The sequence below is a fragment of the Dama dama genome, chromosome 28 (genome assembly GCF_033118175.1).
Source record: "Dama dama isolate Ldn47 chromosome 28, ASM3311817v1, whole genome shotgun sequence".
Lineage (NCBI taxonomy): Eukaryota > Metazoa > Chordata > Mammalia > Artiodactyla > Cervidae > Dama > Dama dama.
In genome coordinates, this window is record NC_083708.1 from 12,943,995 (window position 1) to 12,964,307 (window position 20,313).

Below are 20,313 nucleotides of genomic sequence, written 5' to 3' on the forward strand. Positions count from 1 at the left end.
GAGACGGTAACCTACCGGCCCACCTTTTGCCCTCCTCCGAAGGCCCTTCCAGCAATGCCGGAAAGAACAAGCCATGCACGTGGCCAAATTTTATCCAGTGCCTGTTCTGTGCTAGGCATGAGAGTGAAAAGAGGCAGTTCATGTAAAGTATCGTTTCTGCCGCTGTTACTTTGTGTTAAAATATTAACATCTTAATACTAAGACAAGAGTAAAACATTGTGATTAAGAGTTCAGCGCTGGAGCGACACTGGTTCAGATTCCACACTGGCATGCTGTTGAACTTCAGGCAAGTCACTTCACTTCTTCAGGCCTCAGCTTGCTTATCTGCAAAATGGAGCTGACTAGAGTCCCCATCTCATAGGTTATACTACAGAGTACTGCCTGGCAGTACTGTTATCTTAATCATTTAATGCATTATGAAGGTTCTAATTTCACTCTAGAATGGTTGCTCAAACCCTCCTTCCTATCGGTCAATTCATAGATCATATTAAACTTCTTCTATTGTTGTTGTTGTTGTTTAGTCACTCAGCCATGTCTGACTCTTTGCGACCCCATGGACTGCAGCGTGCCAGGCTTCCCTGTCCTTCACCATCTCCTGGAGTTTGCTCAAACTCACATCTGTTGAATCAGTGATGCTATCCAACCATCTCATCCTCTGTCGTCCTCTTCTCCTCCTGCCCTCAATCTTTCCCAGCATCAGAGTCTTTTCCAGTGAGTGGGCTCTTTGCATCAGATGGACAAAGTATTGGAGCTTCAGCTTCAGCATCAGTCCTTCCAATGAACATTCAGGGTTGATTTCCTTTAGGATTGGCTGGTTTGATCTCCTTGCTGTCCAGGGGACTCTCAAGAGTCTTCTCCAGCACCACAGTTTGAAAACATCAGTTCTTCAGTGCTCAGCCTTCTTTGTGGTCCAACTCTCACATCCGTACATGACTTCTGGAAAAGCCATAATTAGGGATAAGGGAACCCACACTGGACATGGCCTAATTTCTGGGAGGGGCCCTCTGAGAGAGTGCAGGGGGTCAGTTCAAGGGCAGAGTGAATTGGACCCCCAAGAAGACACAGCTGGTGGTGAGATGACAAGACAACGTGGCCTCTAGTTTACTTGTGAGGGTGTCAGCGGACACACAGAGGATGCAGGAGAATGTCCAGTGATTGGACCGCCAGATGTTCTCCTGAGCCTGTACAAGTGTGCCTGCCTGGCCTGGCCTGGCCCGGTGGCTGCAGCTTAGCGGGGCAGTAAATGCTCGGGCCTGGGTCTCCATACACTCTACCTGGTACTGCTTCTGTGACCTTGGATGGCTTCCCCAACCTCCTGAGCCGTCACTTGACCCAAATATTAAATGTGGAAAATTCTTAGGGTTTCATGCGACGTCATGGAGGTAGAGGGCTTAGTGCAGGGCCAGTCGTCCTGCAAGGGCACAGAGATGGGAGAGTCACCCATGTGAGGATGGGGAGGGTGAGACCATCACATCCCACTGTCCAGCTCCACATCCAGGAGATGGGAACCCTGGGACCTCGGGTCCAGCTCATGACATGGTAGAGACAGAAGCCGTCTGCGTCGTCCTGGGGTCGCCAGGGAGGCGAGGGGCTTAGCTCAGTCTCCCAGGTTTTCCACTCTCTTCCTTCTGATTCCACCCATGCAAATCAAGTCCAGTCCCTGGAACAAGGAGAGGCGATGGGGTGGAGGGAACGAAGCCGAGGTGCCTGGATGGTGTAAACATCTCATATCACCCACCCTCACGACCTGGGTCTTCGCTCAGAAGGAGCCATCACCTGATGGCCATGACTTCCAGAGAGCGCACCTCCCATCCGCATCCCTGGGGAGCAAGCCTGCACTCGGGAGCTTTACAGACGTCTGTAGCAATCTCCTAGGGACAGAAAACTAAGGTTTTGCTCTATTCAGACTTTAACCGCATGTGTTCATCCCTGTTTTCCTAATGTCCTATGATATATAAATTTCATTCAGCCACCAGGCTCTCCCCATCCTTACTCTGGACAGTTTCATTTTGCTATTAGCTCTCTGTCTACATTCGGGACTTACTGGGTAATGATTGTGTCATTTGCTCCTTACTTTCAGTGTTTTTTTCCTTTCTCCTTCTACATAATGATATCTTAGTACTTGTGATTTAATTGTTCTCTGAAATCCTAATTATATTAGTAATTTAAGGGAAAAGAATATTATATTTTCATGATTTTCAGGAGCAGTTCTATTTAAAGAATTCTTTGCTGAATCAGAGCCATAATTATTAATGAATAAACATTTATTTTACTTTAGCAAGTTTTTTTTGTATTCATGAAACAGAGTCAATGGCTTAAGCTTTGCCTGAAATGTGCCTTGAAGAACTCAGATGTGTTTTATTCAGAAGATCTCAGGAGTGTTCCCTGTCACAGAACAACATAAACAGCTTTGTACAACTAGGTAGGAGCTGGTCCCCAGTCGTCTCTGATCCTTGCCAGGGATCATTTGAGATGCTGGGATGGAAAACAGCCTCTGCCATCAGTGAATCTCCTCGAGAATCCAGAAGGGCTGGCATGGCCCTGCAGGCAGATGAATGAGGGCAAGGGATGAGTGTCTGGAGAGGGGAGGTGGGTGCTCGCCCCCCACCCCGTGACCCCCTCCCCTCACCAGGGAGCTGCCATTGGAGCCTCCAGACAAACAATTCCTCCCTGCATTCAGGGACCTCATACGGCCTGGTGGAGGCAGATATATAAGCAAATAATTACAGAAGCAGTTCTATTTCAAGAATTTATTAATAAAGTTTAATAGACCAGTGACTACTTTGAAAGAATGGGAGAAGTTTCTATTAAAACTGGCGTCAGAACTGAGTCTTAATGATCTTGTAGGATTTCAGGAAGAGGAAAGAGCATACACAGACAATTGTGGTATGCAATTGAGTGGTGTGTTTGTGGTCCTGCAAGTTCCAAGGAGGAAGTGGAGGAGAGAGGTACGCAGAGGCCAGGCCATCAACAGCCTTATAGGATGTGCTAAGGAGGGTGATGTTTACCCAGGAGGCCAAGGAAAACCAATGTGGTTGAGGAAGAGGGTGAGAATATTAAGAACAAGTGATTCAGGGATGATTTGGAAATGCCCTGGCTGTCCATGGTTAGGACTCCCCACCTCCACTGCAGTAGGTATGGGTTCAATCTCTGGTCAGAGAACTAAGATCCTGCAAGTCAAATGGTGCAGGCAAGAAAAAGGGGGGAAAGAAAGAAAAAGAAATGATTCAGCAGTGATTAGAATACAGTCAATATAAATTCAATAGTAAATTATAGGATCGAGTTTGGGGCTTAATAACCAATGAGACAACTTGGATTCATTGCAATCAGCTGTCGTTTAGGATAGGCAATTTTCCATTTAAACTGCATTTCTTACCAATCATCCCACTTTCCACCAAGGAGCAATACCTTTTGGTTCAGAGAACCTAGTTGACTGATTCCCAGCCAGGGACCCATGAGTGCGATAATAGGAGTCTATGAGCCAATTAATAGTTGAATAAACACCAACCAGTTATACATATACCTGCAGTAAGGCTGCACAGATGCAATAAAATGCTAAGCTTCTCTGCTTTCTCTAGGAATTATATCAAGTTGTTGTAGCAACTGGTTATCTTAGGCAGCTTAACTCTTCAGGGCATCATGAAATGTCTTGATGAAATATTGTTTTAAAACATGATATCAGGTTGGGGGGTAGGGTATTGTAATTAAAAAGACTTCTGATTCTGAAAAGTCTAGACATCCAGCTTAGGTGATAAGTGTGTTATGTTTGAAACATAAAGAACTTAGGTAGGTAATTGAGCAGTATTCTGCAGAAATAATTTATGAAGCCAATTTTCATAAATTTCTATACAGATGTACATTTCCTTAGAGAGAATTGAGTTTTGTGGCATATCTGCATCTCCAAAATGCATATACCTATATAAAAGACCATTTTGACAACATTTATATTTTATACGGTGGTTAACACCACCCTGTATCTCGGACCACTGGCGGGGGCGGGGGTTGTCACATGAGAAGGGTAGAATTGCATTTTGACTTTTGATTTTAATTCAGGGTTTCAGTGGACTTTAAAAAGGTGCAAGAATTAGTATTAATATTTAGTCTCTTTTGTAGTGGGTTTCCCTGGTGGCTCATTGGTAAAGAATCCGCCTGCCAGTGCAGGAGACGCAGGTTCAGTCTCTCGGTTGGGAAGATCCCCTAGAGGAGGAGATGGCAACCCACTCCAGTATTCTTGCCTGGAGAATCCCATGGAGAGAGGAGCCTGGAGGGCTGCAGTCCAAAGAGTTGGACGTGACTTAGCGACTAAACAACAACTGTTTTGTAATGTGTTTTCCTACCCTCTGGCAACCCACTCCAGTATTCTTGCCTGGAAAATCCCATGGACGGAGGAGCCTGGTAGGCTACAGTCCGTGGGGTCACAAAGAGTCGGACACGACTGAGTGACTTCACTTCACTTTCTACCCTCAGGGTGTGCCTCCCAGGAGATAGTTCACATAACCTCAGGCTTTCCTGTTACATTTCTGCAGGTGCAAGAACCTAAAATAACTTCATGTATGACTTTCTTCCCCCACCATTTCCTCTGTAAACTAGTGAGCTGTTTGGGTAACTTCTTTTAGTGAAGTTACGAAGATTAATATGTAATACATTGCTCTTACAGAATTATGAAGTTTCATGTTGCAAAACGGAAGTTTAAGGAAACATTGCGCCCATACGATGTAAAAGATGTCATCGAACAGTACTCCGCTGGTCACCTGGACATGCTGTGTAGGATTAAAAGCCTGCAGACACGGTGAGCACCTGGAAGGTCACGTGTTCTAAGGGGGCAGGCACAGAAAGTATCTGGGGTCACCTCTCCATAGTAGCCAAGATTCCTGAATTCCTTGTTTCTGACTCGTTCCAAGGGGGCAGGCGCAGAAAGTGTCTGGAGTCACCTCTCCATAGTAGCCAAGATTCTTGAATTCCTTGTTTCTGACTCGTTCTTGGTGGACAACCGGACTTCTGTGTTAAAATATAGACTCTATTTAAATATAAATCAGGCACTAAAAACCTTTAAGTACGGGTAGTGTCTAGTGTCTCGTCTATGGAAATGGGGGTGTTGGCGGTGGCCGCAGAGGCCCATTGTGGGACTGCGTGAGTTAAAGCAGGGGCCTGAGTGCTTGTGCAACGGTCAAGGTGGCTTCTGATGTCATTTTGCTATTGCCTGAATCCCATATATCCTTCAGAAATAAGCTAGTCTTTCTCCTTCTTAAGCCTGACCCACCATCCAGCCTACAAAGACAGACCTGTCCCTCCTCTGACCCCATGTGGCATGTAGAGTCCCCTGCAGAGCGCCATCATGCCCCTCACGGTGGGATCCTGCACTCAAGAGTCCAGGCAGACAACCTGAGGTTCTCAAAAGCAGGGCTGGCTCCTGCATTGCTTCCCGGGGGCACGTCTGTTCCCCGGGCCCTGAACCAAGCCTGGCCCCGTCCCTTCATCCCTGTTCTGCAACAGGCTGGATACACACCATCTTTCCAGTGAGCATCCTCTAGAGTGGCTGGAAGAAATGAGTATGTTACTCTAAACATGTGCTTGATTGTGTTATCTTGAAGCCAAAATATTTAGTCAGTTCAGTTTGTCTTGCTTCATAACCAGGCCCAAATTACCAGCCTGGTAATTGAAGAGTTCTTAAAACACAGGGACTGAGTCTTCAACACGTGTTCATACACACGGCACACTTAGCTCAGTGTGAGGCGTATACTAGGCCCTCAGTAAAACACCTGTTGGCTTCTAAAACCTTAGTTATGAAAATAACAAGTTTTTCACTTATTCATTAATGTACCGGGCACCCTGGACACCCAGAAATGAACAGATACGCCAGTCCTTGTGGAGCTTGCATTGGAGTAGATTAAACATCATGGTTGCCTGTACTTTTGTGCACACAGAGTAAGCTGGAAAGTGGAGTCAGTATTCCTGATAATTCAGCTCTAAAACACACAAAAAGCAAGAAATTAATTCCAACATAAACTGATTAAGTCTCCTTGGAAGTTGTTTTAACTCACCTGTGATCCTCTTACAACCTCTGCCCAAGTGGCCAAGGTCTTCCAAGTCTTTACTAGGATTCCCAGTGGGTTTTTTGTTTGTTTGCTTGCTTGCTTTGTTCTATTTTTTTTTTAATTTTTTAACTTTTTATTTTATGTTGGAGTATAAACAGTTAACAATGTTGTGACAGTTTCAAGTGGACAGCAGAGGAACTCAGCCATGCATATACATGTATCCATTCTGCCCCAAACTGCCCTTCCATCCAGGCTCTTTTTATTTTTTTCTTCTTAACATTTTAAGTTTTAATTTTTGTTTTTTTATTACAAATATAATTTGTTTTATTTTTCTTCATAGGGATAGGGTCACTAGTTAAAATACACTGTCAAATCTGCACTTTAAATTCCATATTGCAATTGTAGAAATAGTTTATATAAATGGCATCCATAAATCATTTAAAGCAAAGGTTGAATGTAAATTAGGATCCTGTTATTTATTTCTATGATTATTTATGGGTTTCTGGTAAAGTTTTATTTATCTGAGGGTGAAGGAATTAATGTTTTTGAATGTGAAATATCTTTAAACTTAAAATTGATACTTTCCATAAATCAGCTGACCAGCTGCCAAAGCATTACAAACAGCAGCGTTTCCACTTAACATATGTTTGCTCAATGTTTTTTATTGTTTGTTTGTTTTTAATGAAATATATTTAATTTACCATGATGTATTAGTTCCGGGTGTGCCGCACAGTGATTCACTTATACATGCATATACGTCTACTGTTTTCAGATTCTTTTCCTTTATGCGTATGTGCTAAGTCGCCTCAGTCACATCCAACTCTTTATGACCTTATGGACCCTAGCCCACCAGGCTCCTCTGTCCATGGGATTCTCCAGACAAGAATACTGGAGTGGGTTGTCCTGCTCTCCTCCGGGGGATCTTCCTGACCCAGGGGATCGAACCCACATCTCTTACATCTCCTGCATTGGCAGACAGTTCTTTACCACTGGCACCACCTGGGAAGCCTCTTTTCCCTTATAGGTTGTTACAAAATATTGAATATAGTTGCCTCCCAATGTTTTTATGAAGTTCAACCGCTACAGAATTTGCAGAGCTAATCTGGAGTTTCTCACTTATGTGGTGTATATATACCCTTCAACTAGAATCCCCAGGATGGAGCTCTCTCATCTCCACATATCAGATATATAATAAATGTTCACTTAAATGACCTGTTCTACTCAGTTCAGTTCAGTCACTTAGTCGTGTCCGACTCTTTGCGACCCCATGGACTGCAGCATGCCAGGCCTCCCTGTCCATCACCAACTCTCGGCTTACTCAAACTCATGTCCATTGAGTTGGTGAGGCCATCCAACCATCTCATCCGCTGTCATCCCTTTTTCCTCCTGCCTTCAATCTTTCCCAGCATCAGGGTCTTTTCCAATGAGTCAGTTCTTTGCATCACATGACCAAAGTATTGGAGCTTCAGCTTCAACATTAGTCCTTCCAGTGAATATTCAGGACTGATTTCCTTTAGGATGGACTGGTTTGCTCTCCTTGCAGTCCAAGGGACTCTCAAGAGTCTTCTCCAATATCACAGTTCAAAACCACTCAGCTTTTGGTACTCAGCTTTCCTTATAGTTCAGCTCTCACATCCATACATGACTACTGGAAAAACCATAGCTTTGACAAATGGACCTTTGTTGGCAAAGTAATGTCTCTGCTTTTTAACATGCTGTCTAAGCTGGTCATAGCTTTTCTCCCAAGAAGCAAGTATCTTTCAATTTCATGGCTGCAGTCACCATCTGCAGTGATCGTGGAGCCCAAAAAATAAAGTCTCTCACTGTTTCCATTGTTTCCCCATCTATTTGCCATGAAGTGTTGGGACTGTATGCCATGATCTTAGTTTTTTGAATGTTGAGTTTTAAGCCAACTTTTTCACTCTTCTCTTTCACTTTCATCAAGAGGCTCTTTAGTTGTTCTTCACTTTCTCCCATAAGAGTGGTGTCATCTGTATATCTGAAGTTATTGATATTTCTCTCAGCAGTCTTGATTCCAGCTTGTGCTTCATCCAGCCCAGCATTTCACATGATGTACTCTGCAATAAGTTAAATAAAGCAGGGTGACAATATATAGCCTTGACGTACTCCTTCCCCAATTCAAAACCCATGAGTTGTTTCATGTCCGATTCTCACTGTTGCTTCTTGACCTGCATACAGATTTCTCAGGAGGCAGGTAAGGTGGTCTGGTATTCCCATCTCTTTCAGAATTTTCCAGTTTGTTGTGATCCACATAGTCAAAGGCTTCGGCGTAGTCAATAAAGCCCAATGTTCTGTTCTACTAACATGAAATAATTATGAGTTTGTCATATTTTAAGTGACTGAATTCAGGAAATGCCTGATCAGAGGTGGAAACAGACAAATTACTTTGTAGGTTAGGACAAGTTTGCCTCCAGAAACTCAGTCATAATAGATTTCATCATGGACTAGAATAATGAGAAAATTAACCTTGTGTAATTTTCACATGAAGAAAATAAGTACCTCAACTGGAAGAAGTTCATTTTATTTCTTCTTATGTAGATTAGAGATAATTGCATTTTTCTTTCCAAAACACTTCCTCTGGCTTAGGGCAGCCTCCACCTTTCGCACTCATAACCAGATCTCTCTTTCTGATAGTGTGGATCAAATTCTTGGAAAAGGACAAATCACGTCAGACAAGAAGAGCAGAGAGAAAATAACCGCAGAACACGAGGCCGCGGATGACCTCAGTATGCTCGGCCGGGTGGTCAAAGTTGAAAAACAGGTACAACTCAACTAAACTGCCTATGTTTTTAGGCATACTTTTTTTTTCCAATTTACTGCAATATAATTGACGTATATCCCTGTATAACTTTAAAGCATATAACATAACGGTCTGACCTACACGTACTCTGAATGATGACCATGGGAAGCTTAGTCAGCATGCATCATCTCACAGAGACACAACATAAAGAAAAGCAAAGAAAAAAAATTATTTTCCTTGTGACGAGAACTCTTAGAATCTGCTCTCTTAACGCCTTTCCTGTGCATCACACGGCAGTATTAGCTATAGTTATCACTTTGTGCGTCACATCCCAGCACTTCTTTTTCCATAACTAGAACCTTGAGCTTCCGGACCACCCTCCTCTGATTTCCCTCCGTCCAGCCCCTGCCTCTTATAACCACAAGTCTGATCTTTTTCCCTATGAGTTTGGGGATTTTTCTTTTTTTTGTATTTTGTTTTAGGTGTATTAACTGGGGTCATCCAGTATTCACCTTTGTCTGTGTGACTTATTTGACATAGCATAATGCCCTCAGGGTCCATCCATGTTGCTGCTAATGGCAGGATTTCCTCGGGGTTTTTTTTTTTTAATGGCTGAATAATATTCTATTGTATATACATGTACACCACAACTTATTTATCCATTGATCTGCCGTAGACACTTGTTTCCATGTTTTGGCTGTTTTAAGTGGTGCCTCTATGAACACAGGGTGCAGATATCTTTTTGAGTTAATTTCTTGTTTCCTCTGGGTATGTAGCCAAGAATAGAATTGCTGGATCATGTGGTGGCTCTATTCTTAATTTTTTTAAGGGATCTCCATATTGTTCTCCATAGTGGTAGCACCAATTTACCCTCCCACCAACAGCGAGGCAGGGTCCCCTTCTCTCCATATCCTCTCCAGCATTGTTAACTCTTGTCTTTTTGATGACAGCCATTCTAATAGGAGTGAAGTAGCCATAATATTTTTTAATCAAAATTGATTATAAGCAATTGGGTGTATTTTAGTGATTGATTTTAAAAGGAATAAAATCAAGAAAGAGCAAATAAATTTTCTTCATGCATAGACCATGTTCTCCAAAACACTTGAATTTCTGTGTAAGGAATAGAAAATTTCCTCTCATCAGTTAATACTTGAACTTCAAACAACTATGGATTTCAACAGTAGAATAATAAAGTCTATTTTTTTTCATTTGTGTTTTGGTTATTTTCATTCTCTCTTTTGGGTCATTCTTAAAAACAAACAAACCACACATTTTAACTAGTAACGGACTGAATATTTGTTGACCCTGAGAGTGAGTATCTTCTCATACAAAGACAATTTTTAGAAGTCAAAATGCTCCTCTGATTTAATTATAAACATGCCAAGCATTTGATACCTGTATTTTAAAATTTAGAATTGCCTAGATTGACCTAGGGTTGGGGTGGGGGGCGGGGAACTGTATGATGTTTTGTTTTTTGTGTTTGATTTTTTTTTTTGCGGGATGGAATGGGTGGATCTTAGCTCCCAGACCAGGGAGCCAGGCTGTGTCCCCTGCAGTGGAAGCGCAGACTCCTAAGCACTGGACCTCGAGGAGAGCCCCCATATCTAGGTCTTGATTTCTTACAGAATTAGCTCCCTGCTGCACCATAGAGTCCGGGAATGTCCTCATGGAAGGGGCTGAGTCAGGGCAACCTGATGGCCAGGGGGATCCGAAGTTGCCTTTGTAAAGGGGCTTATACGGTCTTCGAAAACATCAAGTTTAAAGAATGGGGAGGAGAATGGTTCCGGTGAAAACGAGGCAAAGGCCAGAGCACCCGCCCCCAAGACCTCCCTTCCCATCCCCTCGGCTGGACCGTGCGTCCCAAGCCGGTCCTGAGTCAAGGCCGCGAAATGCCAGGCACTCGGGACCTGCCGAGGGGTTGCAGCCTAACTTCACTCCTTAAACTCTTGTGAACAGGCGCCCGTTTTCCGCTTTCAGGTCCAGTCCATCGAGGCCAAGTTGGACTGCCTGTTGGACATCTACCAGCAGGTGCTGCGGAAAGGCTCCGCTCCGGCCCTCGCGCTGGCCCCCTTCCCGAGCCCGCCCTTCGAGTGTGAACAGACGTCGGACTACCAGAGCCCTGGCGACGCCCGGGACCTCTCGGGCCCGGCGCCGAGCGGCGGCCTCCCGCGCTCCGCCAGCGCGGGCCTGGCGCGGGGCCTGCAACTCATCCTGGCGCCCGGCGAACTGGGCGCCCAGGCGCTCTACGCGTTCAGCCCCGCGCCGACGCCGGCGCCCGGGAGCCCGGGGGACGGCCCGGCGGCCCCGCGCGGCCTGGCTCCCTCGGCGGCGGCGGCGGGCGCGGCCCGGCCGGCGGCCCCCGCCACCCTGCAGATACCGGCCGCCCTGCCGGCGCTCGGGCCGCTGCCCCACGGCCCCGCCGGCGCCCCGGAGGCGCTCCCCGAGCTCAGCGCCCGCCTGGCGGCCGCCAAGGACCGCCTCCCGGCCAAGGAGCGCGCCCTGCGCCAGAGCCTGGACCTGGGCGGGGCGGCCCTGCTGTCGGTCCGGCCCGCGGTGCCCCAGGACCCGGGCCGCTCGGTGTCGGCGCAGAACCTGGCCCGGTCCGCCGAGGACCTGGACGTGCAGCTGTCGGGGAGCGAGTCCAGCGGCTCCAGGGGCAGCCAAGAGTTTTACCCCAAGTGGCGGGAATCCAAGTTGTTTATCAGTGATGAAGAGGCGGCGGGTCCGGAGGACACCGGGACGGACGCCTTAGACGCGGTGCCGCCGGCCCGGGAGCCCGCCCCGGCGCCGGACTCTCTCAGGACTGGACGGTCGCGATCATCTCAGAGCTCGTGTCCGGCGGCGGGGGGCGCCGATGCCCTGGGCCGGCCACACGTGAGGCTGAAATGAGGCTTCCGATTGCCCCCCACCCCGGGGCCCGGCCGCCCCTTAGCCATACACATCGCTGCATGAACTCTCTGGAAAGCCCTTCTCAAAGGTTGAACCCACAAAAATCAGGAAGAACATGAAAGGCAGTTCCTAAGCCCGTTATCTTTCAATTGCATGAAAATGCATGTTTAGGGGATGCTGAACTTCAGGGTACGACATTGCCCCTCACTCAGTAAGGTACCTTGAGTTAAGAATCCCGAGACACCGACCCTGCTCATGCTGCGGGGGGTGGGTGTGAAACGTCAAGGTCAGGTCCATTAGAAGATCCAACTCTGTGTTTGGAAATGATGACTGTCGACGCCTTCAAATGTCAGGCATTTCTGCTGGTGATAAAACGCAGAATTCATTTTCAAAATTCGGCCATAATGTACACGTGACACGGTGACCGTCATCAACAGCTGCTAACAAGGTACCCGTAACACAGAATCGGGGTATCAGACACGGCTGCCTGTTCAAGACGTAGATGCCAACCTGTCCTACCCAGCCATTTTATCATTAATGTAATCTGAATGTCAATCTGTGTGCTTTTGGTGACTTAACGCTGTGGCCAGCAATTTTGCACATCATTTTCATGTTTTGTTTGTTTGTTTTTTTTAATGACGAGAATGTTCTTCAGTTAGAAAATGTGCAAATAATGAAATTCAGGGCCAGTGGGGCGAATAGGCTGACTCTTTGACATCTTTGACTTCATGGAAATAAATTCCCTGACGGCTCTATCAGCTGCTACGCAAGCAACCGAGTCCCAAGGAGTGGATGGTACGTGGGGCTGGGCTGACCCGTGTGCAGTGGCCCTGCCCAGGCCTGCAAGCCGCCTGCAGAAGGCCAGTGTGAGGGGCTCTTCCCACTATGCTGATAGCCAGGCAGGCTCTCCGGGAGGAGACATGAGACGGAGATGGGAATGGCTCAGAAAGAATCCTAACACCGGGAAATCAGTGATGCTCAAGAAAACGACCTCCCCGCTCCAGGGTGATGAGAGGGAGGGAAACAAACCAAAAGAAAAGAACTTGATTTTTTTTTAGAAAACAAATATTGTTAGGGAATTCAACTACCTAAACACCCCTTATTCTTATATATGAGCAGAGAGTTTTGCAAGGTATTTATTTTTTAATATGCCCTGAATGTGTTTTGCTATTATGTCATACATTTTGCATATGAAAGGCTAAAACTAAACCTCCTTTACTTTTTATACTGTAGTGGACATTTTCTATTCTCCCCAAGAATGTTGCCCGCCCCGGCTCTGAAAAATGATTGATTCCGTTTCCTGGCACAAGCTCATATAGTCAGAAACCAGGTAACCCTGGCAGGGTCTGCAAATCAAAACACTGAATAATACAGCATGGTGGCTAAAAAGCCCAAGGGAAAGAAATTAAGAAATATCTCTACCAGAAAGCAAGCCAGGCTGACCACTTGTTCGCAGTCAGACTGGCGACCTCAGACCGTCAGAATTTCAGCCAAGGGCCAGGGGAAGTGAGAGACCAGGTGGATTAAACTCCAGCCACAGGAAGACTTAGAAAGAGTTTTCTCCTTGGCTGATATTGCTGCCTCCAGGATAACTTTTCCAGCAGCCAGGGGATGGACCAGGGCTGTCAACAGCCGCCCAAAGGCGGGACAAGGCACTGACGCCTGCCAAGTCCCTCCCAAACTCTCTTCCCCAGCCTGCTTTCTCCACCTCAGACCCCCTGTCTTTCTCCTCCACAGGCTGTGGACTCCCTGCCTCCCTTCACCAGCCTCCCTCCCCCAAGTAAGCGACTTTTCCACTCCACCTCCTATACACAGCTCAACCCTTTTCCTTTTTTGATAAGCACTGAAATTTGGAAGGCTTCCTCCTCTCATCCCACCTGGATCCTCGCACACGCCCCTGGCGTGCATCCTTCAGGGTCCGCTTGGCTGCTGGAGACACGTAGAAGAGAGCGCATCCATTTTACACTCTGGTTTGAAAGATGTTCTCAAACTCTTTAAGCCACTGTTTTTATTTTCAAAACATAAAATTTTAGTCAATTATTAAAGGCAGCGTCTCATCTACCCATGTCTCTGAATTTGTGATCCATCTTCCCAAGGAGGTTGTACATGAGAACACAGATACACACACACACACCCCTCCGCTGACCTAAAGCCAGACACACACACACACACACACACACACACACACCACCCCACCATGCCCAGCAGGCCATCTCCAGGTATCACTTGAAGAAGAGGAAGGAACTTTCAGGTAGCAATGAGTCTCAGACACGCTCTGTCCGGGTCAAACCCCACTGGCAGCAGGAACTCTGAATGTACCGAGGACCCCGCCTTAGGCCCCGTTAGGCCTCAGACACAGTCCAATCCATCTGGCATCACTGAAGATGGAAGATTCAGAAACAAACCCAAACCGGTCACCAAGAGTTCATCACAGCCCAACGTGGTAAACCATGCTGGGAGGAGCTTTCACACGCCCAAGCCATGACCGTTTTGTGTCTGTCTTACTGCAGCACAAAACTTCTTGGATGTCGAAAGCCAGTTGTATTGTGTGAAGCCGTAGGGCTGTGTCTGCTGTGTTCCTGTCGGGGGAGCTGAGAGGGGTCTCTCCCTTACACTTAGCAAAGCCCCTTCCGTCAGCCCCAGTGTCTCGAAGCACAATTAGCTGAGTGCTGATCAGCCGCTGGCTTTCTCAGGCCTCGACCGTCTGCCGCCTTCGGTACGTAGGGTTGATCAAGCTAGCGCTTCATGGCAAACATCCCTTCTACGAGGTTCACTAAAAAAATTTTGCTCCGTCTGATCTAAATGTTTGCATTTTGTTCAACTAAATTAACATCTGTAGATAGCAAGTTTTGTTTAAAGTAAGACACTCGATTGAGTTTTTCAGTCTTTCTCTCTTGTTCTAAGGTGCCTTTCTCACCTCCCCTTGACTCAGTGATTCTGAAAGTTCTTAATTTGCCAGAAAACAAGTCTCACAGAGAGGAGGAAATCAGGCACAAAGTGACTCATTCTCATGCTTGTGTGCAAAGCAAAACTACAAGGAATCATGAAACTGAGCAACTAAATGAATAGGTCACTTCACCCAGATTGAGAAAATACCGTAAATGTTAACTTATCTCCCCAGAAGCTGATATTTTTTGCCTTAAAATGACATGGTTGTGTTTTTGTAAGAGAAACTTAATTTAATTATGTGCATTTAAGTGAGCAGTTCTGGAAGTCACATATGACAATGCAGTTCTGTTTCCTGAAAACAAATAAATCAGGAATAGTGTATCCATTTCAAGCTACCATTCAAATGTAATTTCCTTTGCTTTCTTTTACTGGGATTATTTGTTTTAAAGTAAAACATTAAAAAGATGTCTATAAACAGTTAGTGTGACTACTTTCATCTGGTACCAACTGGTTGGTTCTGAACTGACTGGGTCCCAGTAGATCAAGCAGACTTGGAGTTGAAAATAAAAATTATCTTTTTTGCAGAATTCATGCTTTCAATGCAGGGGGCACAGTTTCGATCTCTGGTCAGGGAACTAAGATTCTCCATGCCTCATGGTACAGCCAAAAAAAAAATTATCTTTTCGCAATGTCAATGAAGAAATCACTGATACTCTGGGATGGGAAAGATTTGCAAATGTTGTTGAGGGTTTCATAAGAAAAGTTAATTTGATATCATACTGAATATTTATTTTTGTATATTTTTATACATTTTTATTTGATACATCAAAGCAGATGCCAGCACATGTGAGCCCTGTGTTAACTATAATACAAGGGTTTGCCAAACAAGTGATAAGAAGTGGGAACCAGGACGTGCCCAAATGCTGGAGCCCCAGCTGCTCAGAATGGCCATTAACACCTATCCAGTGCTGTCCAGTGAGGGGGTGGAAAAGTGTTAGTCACTCAGTTGTGTGCGACTCTTTGCAAACCTATGGACTGTATCCTGCCAGGCTTCTCTGCCCATGGAATACTCCAGGCGAAAATACTGGAGTCAGTAGGTAGCCATTCCCTTCTCCAGGGGACTTCCTGGCCCAGGGATCAAACCTGGGTCTCCTGCATTGCAGGCAGAGTCTTTACTGTCTGAGCCCACCAGGGAAGCTGAGAGGGTGGTGGCTGCAGGAGGCACTCTCCAAAGGGATCTTACCCTTCTGCCCTAAAAAAAAAAAATCAACCTCCTGTTCCACTGGCAGTTTTGCACTGTGTCCATGATGAATTCCAGTGGAATTATTTGAAAAGAGGCTCAGAATGTTGCGTGCTTTCCTGGTGGCTCAAATGATAAAGAATCAGCCTGCAATGTGGGAGACCTAGGTTCAGGTTTGATCCCTGGGTGGGGAAGATCCCCTGGAGAAGGAAATGGCAACTCACTCCGGTATTCCTGCCTGGATAATTCCATGGACAGAGGAGCCTGGCAGGCTAGAGTCCGTGGAGTTGCCAAGAGTCCGACACCACTCAGCGGCTGACACTTTCACTTTTCAGAATGTTGGAACCCTGGATCACAAAGCAAGGAAGCCCTAAGAAAGATGCTTTAGATGGAGGGAGGTGAGGAAAGGGGTGTCACCTGAGGGGTCTCCCCCCCCACCCCATGGCCCCAACGGGCTCAGGCAGGTCCCTGCCTATTCTATCATCTTCTGGAGGTGAAATTTAGTAGTGAAACTAACAAGTAAACATGGAATGTGCTTGCATGACCAACTCAAACTTGTAAACAGCTTCCACACACTTTCACACCTATTTTAAAGCATATCTCACCCCAGCTTAAAAGCAAAATATACATACAATTACTCTACCCTCATCACTTGTACAAGTAGGTTCCCAGACCTTGAAGTGGTTACTTTCATCATCCTGGTTTCAACCACTTCAATTGCTTATTTAATTTTTTTTTTAATTTTAATTAATTAAAATAAGACTTCACCCTCTGCTTTACCTAACTCCAAGTTACTGACGTTTTCACTACATTTCAAAGCAAACTATAGGTGCATGCACTGCTCTGGAAGTCAAATAAATAAATAAATAGATAACGCAAAGGCACACTGGTGTGACATATATCTTTGCCTGTTTCCACCGCTCGCTTCATCCCTATCATGGTTTTGTTGCCTAGTTCAAGTCCAGCATGCTCTGGGGTAGGTAAGCCTCAAGGTCCAGGGTTCCCATGCACAGTCACCTACTTCCTCCTCTTCTCGCCTACTAGCTTTCTCCTTTTTTAGTGATGCTCATCTCTGTCCATCACTTGCTTCACCTTTCCTCTCCTTTGCCTTCAAGAGGGTGACTGCCTTCCTGCCCTGCCAACCCCTGCCCACCCTGTGATCCCAGGAACTGGGTGTTCACTCCTTCCCCTGGTGCAGCCCCCAAGTGGGCAGTGACAACCTCACACCAAATGCAGCACAGGTCAACAGATGCTGTTGAGCAGCGGAACATCCTCACCAAAGCCCTTGGGCCACGATCCAGCACCACCCCTCTTTTCAGGACTTGGGGTGGGGAGGCCTCTGCTGTTCCAGGATGGAAACCCGTGCCCGGTGAAGACTAGCTCTCGTGCTCTGGATCCCAGCCCCCTCTTTCCTCATGTCTGTGGCAGCTCCCTGTCAATTTTTTCCCCTGTAAACAGAAAGGAGCCTTCATCAAACCAGCAAAGTCAAGAACTCACCTTCCTCTTCATCTCCACATCTCACCTTCCCTTTAGAACCAACAATCGATACACTGCAGAAGGTAATTCCATTTCCCAGCATCTGTCCCCCAGCCAGCAGGACAGTCAAACCACATCTGCCCAGCCTGCAGCCAGCCAGCTCTGCCCCGGTCAGCATGACTACCTAGCAGCACTTCCCTCTTGGCTTTTCTGGGGTGACCAGTGATGCGAACACTTCCTTCCTCTTAAAACTGCTCCCAAGTTTTTCTCTGATTCTGTGGGTCAGTCAGCCCAAGTCACTAGCCCAAGCTGCTTCTTCTCTTTGCTCCATAGTCAGGGTTCCCAGATCCCATCACCAGCCTCTCCCTTCTCTGCCCCCCACTCCCTCCCCAGGTGGTCCCATCCGTGACCTCCGCTCCTAATGCAGGGCCCCCTCCCAACCTGGATCTCCTGCCCTGAGCATCAGCTCCAGGTGTCTCACTTGGGTCCAGAGTCACCTGCAATGCCCCAGACAAACTTCTAGGGTGTGTGTGGGGGGGTGCATCTCACAATATCCCCCAAGGTCCTCCCACCAGGCCCCCCGCAGGCCGAGGTGCTCGAGAACCCTGAATGGACAAGAGTGTCCTGGTCTCTCTGCTTTCAGCCACTTCCAACCCCTATCATCAGAGGCCTTCCTCTCAAGAAGGGTGTGACCTTCATCCTTCATTCACTCTGCGTCACAGGTCTGATCTGTCACTTCTCCTAGAGGTCTCTGGGCTTTTCCAAAGGGGAATCAAGAAGAAATTAATGAATGCCAAATAGTGAGTAATCATGTTTCTTCAGAACTGGGAGCAGCAGCCCCTCTCTTGTCCCTTCCCCCAGGCCTCAGCATCCTTCCCCTCTGTCCCTCCCGCCTTCCCCAGCAAGTGGGCTCAGATCCTATAGGTGGTACCCAGACCTAGGCTTGGCCCTTTCACCAGGAGGCCTGACTGCTCACATGTCCCTGTGAGTTCCAAGGAGAAAAGGGAGCTTCAACTCCCTTCCCCAGCCCCTGAACCCCAAAAAAACCACATTCCTGCTTCCCACTTCTCTTTATACCCCACCAATGCTAAGCACACAGCCAGAACTGGCCTCCAGTCTTGGGATTCCAGACTTTAAATAGCAACTCATGTACACACAACTGTAAACAAAATAAAAAAAACAAGGACATACTGTGGAGCATAGGGAACTCTGTTCAATATGCTATAATAACCTACTGTGAAAAAGTCTATAGATTACATTCCATGTATTATATAAACGGAGTCACATTGCTGTACGCTTGCAAACTAACATAACATTGCAAATCAAGAAAACACCAAAAAAAAATTTTTTTTTAAAACATAGCAACTCATGGTTAGTGACTGCTCAGTGTACCAACAAATGCTTCTGAGGTGTAACCTAATTTAACCCTCACCACCCGACCATAGGCAACCTATCAGGATGGGTTTGGCTGCAGGTTAGAGAAAACCCGAGGACATCCCATTATCCACCATAACTGAAGGTCAGAGGTGGGTAGCTCCATGGAGAGTACAATTTGCTCTGTGACATCATTAAGGTTCCCATCCTGCCTGCTGACTCCGGGCCAGGAGGAAAGTACCAGTGGTTCTTCTCATTGTCCACAAGGCGGCAGCACACGGCGCCCGGATCACGTCTAAGGGGGAGGGCACCCAGGGGGATATAAAAACCCCGGGCTGACGGCCGGTGAGACTAAGGCAGGCCCCCGTTCTCCTTCCTGGGCCTGAGAGCAGTCACCTACCTGCCATCATTGGCATAAACCACTCAACACTCACTCTTTGGAGTTCCCTCACAGTCCAGACGGGTGGTCAAGCTACCAATGTGGATTTGGCATCCTGGAAAGTCCTAGAATGGAAACAGGAAACCCTGCTAGGCAGCTCATTCATGTCTTGAAGGACCTCAGGCTCTTTTGCTCCCAGAAACATTTTGAGCCCTTCAGTCTCACCGCCAGCGGCTGGTCATCGGGAACAGCGCCTGATCGCCTGCCTCCCAGGCTACAGGTGTGGACCACCTTCTGCCTCTGTCTTCACTGCCTCCTCTCCCCCCTCCTGTGTCTACCTGATAGGGTCCTTTTAGGAAAGGACCTTCTCTAAAAGGCCCCGTTTTCATCCCCCCAGACCAACCCTCCGGACAGACCCGCCCAGAGGCCCTCCTACGCCAAACCCGTTCCCCCGCAGGGCGCGCACTCCACAGGCCTGGCTCGTGGGGCCACTCGTCTCACTGGATCTCTGCAGGCGGACTGGACCGCTCTCTCACACCCGAGCCTCCGCGCGTCCCCAGAATGTGCCAAGAAGGCCTCCAAGGGCCAAAGATGAGCCACGGACGCCACCTCGGGTCCTGCCCATCGGGTCTTTCTTCAGATGCCGCTGCCGAAGCCAAATCTCGCCTCACCTCTCGACTGCCCAGCAGAGATCAAGACCCTTTGACGGACAGAATGAACTCTGAAGGGGTCTGCAACCAAACGTTCGGTAACGGCAGGCCTGGGAGGGCCTAAGGGAGACGGAGCCCCCTCCCCGGTGGGACGGGAACAGGCCCCGCGGGTCCAGGAGGACGGCGGGGGCTGTGGCCAGGTCGCGGGTGGTCAGGGGCTGGCTCTGGACCAGCTGCAGCGGCTCGAGGCCTGCCGGGAGAGCGCGGTGAGGCCGGACCCCCCGGCCGGGGCCCCGAGGAGACCTTGAGGGTGTCCCCGGCCCAGGGCCTCCTCACCTCCCCGTCCACATCTCCTGGGCCTTTCCATCCCTCCCCGACGGCACCCCCTTCCCCGTAGCTTGGGAGGCAGGGGGCAGGGGGCACCCGGACACCCAGCAACGCAGGCGAACCTCAAGAAACCCGAGATGCCGGACACTCCACCCCTCAGTTCCCCGAGGTCACCCACCTCGGCCCGGCTTTCGAGGTCCCAGCTGCCGACGTGGATGGATCTAGACATTATCGTACTAAATGAAGTAAGTCAGATAAGGAAACAGAAATATATGATAATGTTGCTATGTGGA

The 20,313-nt window shown here is 47.6% G+C and overlaps 1 protein-coding gene across 2 annotated transcripts in view; it reads left to right on the forward strand.

Moving 5' to 3' along the window:
- Positions 1-15,161, forward strand: part of KCNQ5 (potassium voltage-gated channel subfamily Q member 5) — a 587,063-nt gene extending 571,902 nt beyond the window's left edge. For both annotated transcript variants that reach the window (XM_061131817.1, XM_061131818.1), the window contains 3 exons: positions 4,658-4,789; positions 8,691-8,817; positions 10,774-15,161. In XM_061131817.1, the coding sequence (XP_060987800.1) occupies positions 4,658-4,789; positions 8,691-8,817; positions 10,774-11,685 (1,171 nt within the window). In that variant the 3' untranslated portion in view covers positions 11,686-15,161. The remainder of the gene's footprint in view (positions 1-4,657; positions 4,790-8,690; positions 8,818-10,773) is intronic.
- The last annotated feature ends 5,152 nt before the right edge of the window (positions 15,162-20,313 follow it).